This window comes from Eriocheir sinensis, chromosome 53, assembly GCF_024679095.1.
Source record: "Eriocheir sinensis breed Jianghai 21 chromosome 53, ASM2467909v1, whole genome shotgun sequence".
Lineage (NCBI taxonomy): Eukaryota > Metazoa > Arthropoda > Malacostraca > Decapoda > Varunidae > Eriocheir > Eriocheir sinensis.
The window spans coordinates 7061521-7071520 of NC_066561.1; the positions used below are offsets into that span (position 1 = coordinate 7061521).

General features: G+C 44.2%; 1 protein-coding gene across 10 annotated transcripts in view; it reads left to right on the forward strand.

Annotated features, from left to right (window-relative positions):
- The window catches only part of LOC126983293 (alpha-catulin-like), a 131364-nt gene that overhangs the window by 82442 nt on the left and 38922 nt on the right, over positions 1 to 10000 (forward strand). For all 10 annotated transcript variants that reach the window (XR_007735764.1, XM_050835947.1, XM_050835951.1 and 7 more), the window contains exon 3: positions 4054 to 4265. Coding sequence is in view for 9 of the 10 variants with exons in the window: in XM_050835947.1 (XP_050691904.1) it covers positions 4054 to 4265 (212 nt within the window). In the remaining variant the exon portion in view is untranslated. The remainder of the gene's footprint in view (positions 1 to 4053; positions 4266 to 10000) is intronic.

Genomic DNA, 10000 nt, shown 5'->3' on the forward strand with positions numbered 1-10000 from the left:
AGAGAGAGAGAGACAGAGAGAGAGAGAGAGACGTAAAACAAGGAGAAAACAAAGGAGGAAGCGAGTGACCCAACTTGAGGAGGGAAAACAATTTCTGCTAATAGAGAACCTTTCTCTCTCTCTCTCTCTCTCTCTCTCTCTCTCTCTCTCTCTCGCTCTCTCTCTCTCTCTCTCTCTCTCTCTCTCTCTCTCTCTCTCTCTCTCTCTCTCTCTCTCTCTCTCTCTCTCTCTCTCTCTCTCTCTCTCTCTCTCTCTCTCTCTCTCTCTCTCTCTCTCTCTCTCTCTCTCTCTCTCTCTCTCTCTCTCTCTCTCTCTCTCTCTCTCCTTTTCTCTCTCTCTCTTCTCCCTTTCCTCGATCTACTCTCCCTCCTTTATTCTTTTTTCCTCTCCTTTTCGTTTCCCTCTCCTCGGTTTCTTGTTTCTTTGTACCCTCCTCCTCCTCCTCCTCCTCCTCCTCCTCCTCCTCCTCCTCCTCCTCTTCTTCATCCTTATTCTTTGCTTCTTTTCCGAAATTCAGTCAACATTTCCATAAGACAATAATTCTTTTCTATTTTCCTTTTTTCCTCCGCTCAGTCTTCGGAGGGGAAAAACAATAAAAAGTTTCTTGTGGGAAATTACGGAGGTATTTTTTTTTCTTTTATTACTGTTTGATGAGTTTAGCGAGTCGTAAAGTTAGTCTACTCTCTCTCTCTCTCTCTCTCTCTCTCTCTCTCTCTCTCTCTCTCTCTCTCTCTCTCTCTCTCTCTCTCTCTCTCTCTCTCTCTCTCTCTCTCTCTCTCTCTCTCTCTCTCTCTCTCTCTCTCTCTCTCTCTCTCTCTCTCTCTCTCTCTCTCTCTCTCTCTCTCTCTCTCTCTCTCTCTCTCTCTCTCTCTCTCTCTCTCTCTCTCTCTCTCTCTCTCTCTCTCTCTCTCTCTCTCTCTCTCTCTCTCTCTCTCTCTCTCTCTCTCTCTCTCTCTCTCTCTCTCTCTCTCTCTCTCTCTCTCTCTCTCTCTCTCTCTCTCTCTCTCTCTCTCTCTCTCTCTCTCTCTCTCTCTCTCTCTCTCTCTCTCTCTCTCTCTCTCTCTCTCTCTCTCTCTCTCTCTCTCTCTCTCTCTCTCTCTTTGTTCAGGAAGGATTACCAACCTGTTGACCCCAGACAGTGGTGCCAACATTACCCCCTTCCCGCCACCCCTCCTCCTCCTCCTCCTCCTCCTCCTCCTCCTCCTCTTCTTCCTCTTCCTCCTCCTCCTCGTCGGTGCCAAATGCTTAATGGAGGGAGACGGTTCAGTGAAATTTACGGTCGTTTATATTTATCATCAATTGTTTTTCCTTTTTCCTTCCTTTCGGGTCCGTCTTTTTCCCATTTTCTTTGCTTCGTTTTTTTTATATTTTAGTTGTTGTTGTTGTTGTTGTTGGTGGTGGTGGTGGTGGTGGTGGTTGATCCCTTTGCCTTTTCTTCGTTTTCTGTTACTGTTTTTGTTGTTGTTTTGATTTTTTTTTCTACATTCGTGTTCTTCAAACTTTATTTCCATCGTTATTTTCCTTTTTCCTTCACTATTCCTTTCATTCTGTCTAATTTCTCTCTTTTCCTTTTCTTTCCTTTCTCATTCCTTCTCTCCCTTTTCTTCCTTCTCCCCCTCCTTCTCATGTTATTTATCCATGTTTTTCTTTGTTCTCATGTTCTTAATCCGTTTTTTCTTTCTCTATACCTCCTCCTCCTCCTCCTCTTTGTCTTTTTCCTCTTTCCTCCTCTTTGTAACATTCCATAATCTTTTCATTTGCGTCATTTCCTCATTTTTTGTCCCTTTTTCTATCCCTCGTAACGTTTTTCCATTCCCCTCTACCTCCTCTTCTTCCCCCTCTTCCCTCCTCTTCCTCCTCCTCCTCCTCCTCCTCTTCCTCTTCTTTGCATCTTTTTTTTCCCTGCAATCAATCATTCGAGCTTGAAGTGTGATTTTTTTCTTTCCCTTTTCCTCATTTTCCTCTTTTTCCTCATTCTCTTCTCTTATTCTCTCCATTTCTTCTTCCTCTTCTTCCTCTTTTCCTCCATTCTCTTTTCCTCCTCTTCTCTCCATTTCTTCTTTTTGTATATTCTCCTTTTCTTCTTTTTCTTCTTCTTCTCTCCATTTCTTCTTTTCGTATTCCTCTTCTTCCTCTTTTCCTCCATTCTCTTTTCCTCCTCTCCTCTCCATTTCTTCTCTTCGTATCTTCCCCTTTTCTTCTTTTTCCTCTTCTTCCTCCTCTTTCTCCTCATACGTATTTTTTCTTCTTCTTCCTCCTTTATGTTTTCTCTTTCTTCATACTCTTCTTTGTAACTATTTTCTCCCTCCCCTTCCTCTTCTCCTCCTCTTCCTTCCTCGTTTTCTTCTTCTTCCTCCTCTTGCTGGTAACATGATTTATTTTCTTCTCTTGTTCCTCTTTTCCTCTTTTTTTTCTCCTCCTCCTCCTTTTTATTTTTGCCTCCTCCTCTTCCTCTTCCTCCTCCTCTTTCTTTTGACAGTATATTCATTCTGTCCCTTGTTCCTCTTCCTCTTCCTTTTCCTCCTCTTTCCTTTCTTTCCTTTCTCCTTCTCTTTTTTGTAACATTTTCTTTATTCTTTCTACTCCTGGTATTTGTTTTTGTCCTCCTCCTCCTCTTCTTCCTCCTCTTCCTCTTCCTCTTTATTTTCTTCACTCAGGCGGTCAAGTTTTCATAAGTAATTCCTAAAACATTTCTTGTCCTCACGGGTTTGATCTCGCGGGTTTTTTTTTTTTTCATCTTTTTTTCTCGAATTTTACTTTTTTTTCATTTCTACTTCCTCGAAATTCTGCAGTCGCTCGTTGTTGTTGTTGTCGTTGTTGCTGTTGTTGTTTTCTTTTATTTCTGTTAGTTTATTTTTTCCTTCCGTCTGGCGAGGGAATTCCTGGACCAGAATCACCCTGATGTATTGAAGGAGGAGGAGGAGGAGGAGGAGGAGGAGGAGTGTGGGGAAGGGTTAAAGAGAGGAGGAGAAAGGAGAAGGTTGAGGAGGAGGAAGAGGAAGAAGAGGAGGAGGAGGAGGAGGAGGAGAAAGGTTATAGCTGTGATTTTTACGCTTTCATCTCCCTTCCTCCTCCTCCTCTCTTCTTCCTCCTCCTCCTCCTCCTCCTCCTCCTCCTCTGGCCTTTTCCTTTTCATTCTTTCTCTAAATTTTTTCTTCCTCTCTCATTTTATTTTCTCACATCCTCTGCGTCCCTTCCTCCTTTTCTTTTTCTCTTTCATTTTTCTTCTTTTCTCTTTATTTCTTTATCTTCTTCCTCATTCTCTTGCTCTTCCTTTTTCTCTATCACTCACATACCCTCTCTTACATTTTTTTCCCTCTAATCCTTCCTTCCTTTCTTTCTTTGTTTCTTACTTTCATTCCCTTGTTTATTTGCTCCACTCTTCCTTGCTTCCTTCCTTTCCTCCTTTCTCTCATTCTACAAACTCTTTCTCTTCCTCCTTTTCCATTACGCCCATTCCTTTTTACTCCTCTTCTTCTTTCCTTTCTTTCTTTCTTTCCCTCGTATGTTGGCTCCATCCTTCCCTCCTTCCTTCCTTTCTTTCCGACTCTCATTCATCTTACAAACTTTACTTCCTCTCCTTTCCTTACATTCCCTTCTCCATATCTGGCCAAGTCCACTCCATATTCTTGAGTCATTAAAATATCTTCAACCTTTGCCTGTCTTCTGATGTATGATACTCACTTCCTGACTCTAAATATTATACCTTGCATTTTTCTTTCAATTCTCTCTTCTCTCAACTCCTTTCCTCTTTCCTCCACTCTCCCTCCTTCATTCCCTCCGTCTCTCCCTCCCTCCATAACCATTTTTTCATCTCTGGTCTCCCTCACACCCTCCCTCACTCCCTCACACCCTTCCCTCCTTCCTCTCCTCCCTCACTATACAACCAACTCTTTCACTCTCGTCTCCCTCACACCCTCCCTCGCACCCTCCTTCCTTCCTTCCCCTCCTCCCTCACTATACAACCAACTCACTCTTCTCCCTTACACCCTCCCTCCCTCCCGCCCTCCCTGCCCAACTAACTCTCTCCCCTTCTCTCTCTCCCCGTTACAGGTCTGGCCATCGAGAAGTTATGCGAAACAGCGGAAGCGAACTTTGTGGTGGACGGGGGGGTGGGCGGCGGAGGGGGCGGAGGGGGCGGCGGCCGGCCGGAATACCGCGCCTCCATGATCCGCGCCGCCCGCTGCCTGCTGTCCTCCGTCACGCGGGTCCTGCTGCTGGCCGACACGGTGGTGGTGAAGCAGCTCCTACTGGCCAAGGACAAGGTGAGAAGGGGAGGGGGGAAAGGGAAGGGAAAGAAGGATAGGAAAGGATAAAAAGGAATGGACCGTGTTGGCTATACAGGCAGCGTCACATGTGGCCACTCAACTCCAAGCTGTCCTTTCCATAGAGTTCAAGTTATAGACTAGAGTGCGTCTGAGGCTGTCTCAGGGATACACGGCCATGGTGCCGCCGCCATCGCGCCAAGCCGATTAATGCACACACTTCACTCCTGCCCGATTTCAGTTTTTCTCCTTGTCAAATAGTAGAGTCAGGAAATCGGGTAGGAGTAAAGTGTGTGCTGTCGTTGGCTTGGAGCGGTGGCGGCAGCAAGGCCTAGTATCCTGGAGGCAGCCTCAGACGCACTCTAGTACATAATTTGAATTTTATGGAAAGTACTGCTTTGACAGTTCACCGACTGGCCACGTGTGGCGCTGCCTGTATAGCCAGTACGGGCCATTGAGAGGAGGGATTTTTTTTTCTTATTGTTTCCTTTTTTTGTCCCCTTGAGTTGTTTCCTTTGTTGGGAAAAAAAATGGGAAGAATTGGGGAATGAAGGAGGAGGGGAATGGGTGAAGGGGAAGGAGAAGAAGGAGAAGAAAGGATAAAAAGGGAATTAGAGGAGAAATCAGGGGTGGAAAAGAGAATGAAAACATAGGTATAGATGGGAAGGATTGGGGAATGAAGGAGGAGGGGAATGGATGAAGGGGAAGGGGAAGAAGGAGAGGAAAGGATAAAAAGGAATTGAGAGGAGAGATCAGAGGAGGAAAAGAGAAGGAAATGATAGGTATAAATGGGAAGGATTGGGGAGTGAAGGAGAAGGGGAAGGGGAAGAAGGAGAGGAAAGGATAAAAAGGAATTGAGAGGAGAGATCAGAGGAGGAAAAGAGAAGGAAATGATAGGTATAAATGGTAAGGATTGGGGAATGAAGGAGGAGGGGAAGGGATGAAGGGGAAGGGGAAGAAGGATAGGAAAGGATAAAAATGGATTAAGAGGAGAGATCAGGGGAGGAAAAGACAAGGAAATGATAGGTATAAATGGTAAGGATTGGGGAATGAAGGAGGAGGGGAAGGGGAAGAAGGATAGGAAAGGATAAAAATGGACTGAGAGGAGAGGTCAAGGCTGGTAAAAAGAAGGAAAACATGGGTATGAATGGGAAGGGTTGGGGAATGAAGGAGGAGGGGAAGGGTAAGAAGGAGAGGAAAGGATAAAAATGGACTGAGAGGAGAGGTCAAGGCTGGTAAAGAGAAGGAAATCATAGGTATAAATGAAAAGGGTTGGGGAATGAAGGAGAAAAGGATGTGTCTTGATGGTATATGGAAAGGGTGGTGGTGATAGTGATGAAGAGATGGGAGGGAAAAAAAGAGTGAATGGAGGGATGGAAGGGTATTAAATGGTAGGGCTGCTGGGATACGGTAGGAAAGGAAAGGGAAAGGGAAAATAGATGTTGAGAAAAGAGGAACAAGGATTTTTTTTTTTTTGTGTGTGTGTTTGTGTTTTCGGTATTTACTTCAGAAAACGTATAAATCCAAGACGCGCTTATTATTATTATTATTATTATTATTATTATTATTATTATTATTATTATTATTATTATTATTATTATTATTATTGCTATTCTCTCTCTCTCTCTCTCTCTCTCTCTCTCTCTCTCTCTCTCTCTCTCTCTCTCTCTCTCTCTCTCTCTCTCTCTCGCTCTCTCTCTCTCTCTCTCTCTCTCTCTCTCTCTCTCTCTCTCTCTCTCTCTCTCTCTCTCTCTCTCTCTCTCTCTCTCTCTCTCTCTCTCTCTCTCTCTCTCTCTCTCTCTCTCTCTCTCTCTCTCTCTCTCTCTGTAATGCATCATGACATAATTTTCACACATGGTTGCATATTGTGTGATGATGTAGAGGCACGCTGTTTTGACCTCCTCCTCTTCCTCCTCCTCCTTCTCCTCCTCCTCCTCCTCCTCCTCCTCCTCCTCCTCCTCCTCTTTTCTCCTCCGTCTTGAATACTTTGAGAGAATCGATACGTAAGACTGAATATTACCTGGAAACTACCTCCCCTTCTCTCTCTCTCTCTCTCTCTCTCTCTCTCTCTCTCTCTCTCTCTCTCTCTCTCTCTCTCTCTCTCTCTCTCTCTCTCTCTCTCTCTCTCTCTCTCTCTCTCTCTCTCTCTCTCTCTCTCTCTCTCTCTCTCTCTCTCTCTCTCTCTCTCTCTCTCTCTCTCTCTCTCTCTCTCTCTCTCTCTCTCTCTCTCTCTCTCTCTCTCTCTCTCTCTCTCTCTCTCTCTCTCTCTCTCTCTCTCTCTCTCTCTCTCTCTCTCTCTCTCTCTCTCTCTCTCTCTCTCTCTCTCTCTCTCTCTCTCTCTCTCTCTCTCTCTCTCTCTCTCTCTCTCTCTCTCTCTCTCTCTCTCTCTCTCTCTCAGGTGTCAGGTGAGGTGGAGGAACAAGTCTTTTTTTTACTTCGCCTCGTCACGGAGGGAGAGAGAAAAAAAATATGTTGGAGGAAAGGAGGAAAAACATTCGTGACAGAGATATCTCCTCGCTTATTTTCCTCCCCTTCCTCCTCCTCCTCCTCCTCCTCCTCCTCCCATAGTGTGGTTGGCAGGTTTCGTTTCCCGTTACGTCTTCTTCTTGGAGGGACGGAGGGAAAGTGGAGGAAAGAGAGAGAGGGAAAGGATGGAAGGGAGAAAGGGTGGTGTCGGTGACGGTGGTGGTGACGGTGACGGTGACAGGAAACACATAAGAAAGGAAACAAAATAAGACCAGAAAAGAAAATGTAATGAAACTGTTCTTGTCCGTTATCTCCCTCTCTCTCTCTTACTGTATGTCTATCTATCTGTTAATCTATCTATCTCTATTCCTCTCGTATCATTTTTTTACACTATTCATTTCCTTTAGTTGAAAATTTCTGTTCCTTACTCCTCATTCTGAATAACCTGAATTAAGAACGACATTTTCTTATTTGCTTATCTTACCGACTCATCTGTAAGTCTCTGTGCATATATACATACACAGAGGATACATTTAGGGCTGTTTTGCTGTCCCTGTTCCCTCAAAAAGACACTCCGAGTAGTATGTTGTATCAGTAAGTGAACTACGGCTGGCTGGCACCGTAGATTTTTTGCCTTTCTTTCATCATTTTTTTCACTTTACATTATTATCATTATTATTATCATTATTATTCTTCCTAGTCCTCCTCACCTTCATGCTTCTCTTCCTCCTCCTCCTCTTCCTCTTCGTCCTCTCCTCCTCCTCCTCCTTCATTTAACTTCCCCCTGAGATATCGTCCTCTTGCCAAATTTTAAAACGAGCAGGATCAAGAGAGTTAATTGGCTCTCGTTCATCATGGAGAGACGGACCATTTAAAGCTTTACCTTCCCTCTTTACCCTTCCTCTTTCCCCTTTCCCTCGCCCCTTCATGTTTCCCCCCCTAAATTTAAGCTTTCACTTCCCCTTAATTCCCTTCCCCTTGACTTATTTTATCTTCCTTTTGTTTATTGTGTTTTATTCTCTGTATTATTCTTTTTCTTCCCCTCCTTCAGCTTCCTCTTTCCTCTTCCTCTTCCTCTTTGCCTCTTCCTCTTCCCCCATTCCCTTCCTTTTTCCCCCTTTTCTGTTTCTTTTTCCTCTTCCTCTTTTCCTCTTTCCTCTTCATTTTTCACTCTTACTCTTTCCTCTTCCTCTTCCTCTTTCCTCATCCTTTTTCCCCTTCCTCTCTCCCCATCACTTCTCCTCCCGTTCTACCCTTTATTGTGTTTTATTTACTTAGTCTTCATTCTATTCCATTTTTATCCGTTCTCCTTCATCTTTTCCATTCCTTCCTGTAGTTCTCATTCTCTTCCATTTTTTACCCCTTCTCCCTCATTTCCATTCCTTCCAGTCTCCCCTTTCTTTTCCTTCCCTCTATTTCCGCTCGCATTATTTTCCTTTCCCGTTTTTTTTTTTTTTTTCAGCTCAAGGGCACAAAAAGTAAACATTAATAAAAAAAACCGCTTTCGCTGCTCTAAAGTCCTACTTCTCCTAAAAAAGAATCCAAAGAGGTGGCCGAAAGATAAGTCAGTTTCAGAGGGGGAGAGGTTTCCTGATACCCTCCTCTTGAATGAGTTCTAGTCTTAGGCAGTAAGAAATACATAGGAAGGAATATTGTTCAAGTTTACCAGCATGAGTTATGAAATAGTGAATATGCTGGTTAACTCTTGCATAAGGGTTTGGACAGTATAGGGATGAGCATGGTTAGCAAGTTCAGAAGAGCAGTCAGCGTGGAAATATCGATAGAAGATAGAAAGAGGCAACATTGCGGCGGAATTTAGAGGTGAAGACTATCAGTATGAGGAGGAGGCTGATGAGAGCCTTAGCCTCCACTCTGTCCAGAAGTATGGACAGGGAGAAGAACTGGCGCTGATTTAGTAAGAGATGAGATATGAAGTTTCAGTTGAGATTTTGAATAGACCGAGGATGTTTAGTGTTGAGGAAGGTGATAGCTGGGTGTTGTCAAGAATAGGGATAGTTGTTTGGAAGATTGTGTCGAGTGGAACTGTGTTTTGAGGCGTTGAAGGACACCAGGTTCTTCTTGCCCCAATCGGAAATAATAGTAAGGTCTGAGGCTAAGCGTTCTGCAGCCTCCAGCCTTGATCGTTAAGTTCCTGAAGGTGGGTCTTCTATTAAAAGAAGTTGAATAATGCAGAGTGGAATCATCGGCGTAGGAATGGATAGGACAGTTCGTTTTGGAAGAAGATCATCAATGAACAACAGAAAAGAGTGGGATATAGGACGAACCCCTGTGGACACCACTGTTAATAGATTTAGGGAAGAACAGTGACCGTCTACCGGCAGAAATAGAACGGTCAGAAAACTGGAGATAAAGGTACAGAGAGTATAGATAGCGTAACCGTGAAAGGTTTAAGCAAAGATTGTGCTTTGGACTATTTTGAGCATTTAGCCAGCTGACAACAAAGTTCTGAAACGGATGAGAGAGGATGACCAGAGTCAGTTAAGAGAGAGAGCCACCAATTCAGAACGCCCCTTGCGGAACCCATACTGGCGATCAGATAGAAGGTCAGAAGTGGAAAGGTGCTTTTGAATCTTACTTTTCCTGTTTCTGATTTCCAGCTTTCGTTTCTTCCCCGTCCTTTTTCATCCTCCTTCTCTATCCCTTATTTATCTTCCTCTTTCTTCTCTCTCTTCCTCCTCCAGTCTTTTCTTCCATTCCTCCATTCCTTCCTCTTTCTTTCATCCTCCTTTCCTCATCCCGCATTTTCATTCCTCTTCTTCCTTTTGCTCCTTCAGTCTTTTCATCATTTCCCATTTCTCTTTTCCTTTTCTTCGTTCTCAATCTCGTTAGCATTCCTTCTCTTCTCTCCTTTCACCTCTCCTCCTGTCTTCTTCTCTCTCCCTCCCTTCCCACTTTCTCTTTCCCTCCCATCTTCACTCTCTCTCTCCCTCCCTTCTTCCTTTTCCATTTCCTTTACCCTTTCTTCTCTATCTCGTTTCCAGCCCTTCCCTTCTTTCCTTTCACCTCTCCTTCTGTCTCCCTTTCTCTCCCTCCTTCCCCGTCCTCCGTCTTTCCCTCCCTCCTTCCCTCCCTGTGAGTTTAAATAAAGGTACGTAAGCCGAGACGGGCCGTTTCTCCTTTTGTTTACATCGTGATGAGCCAAGTAGAGCCCGAACGTCTTGCTCGGGGGACGATTTTTTGTTTTGGTTATTTTTTTTTTTCAGTTATGATTTTTTGGGCTTAATAAGGGACGTTGTTAGGGGAGAGAG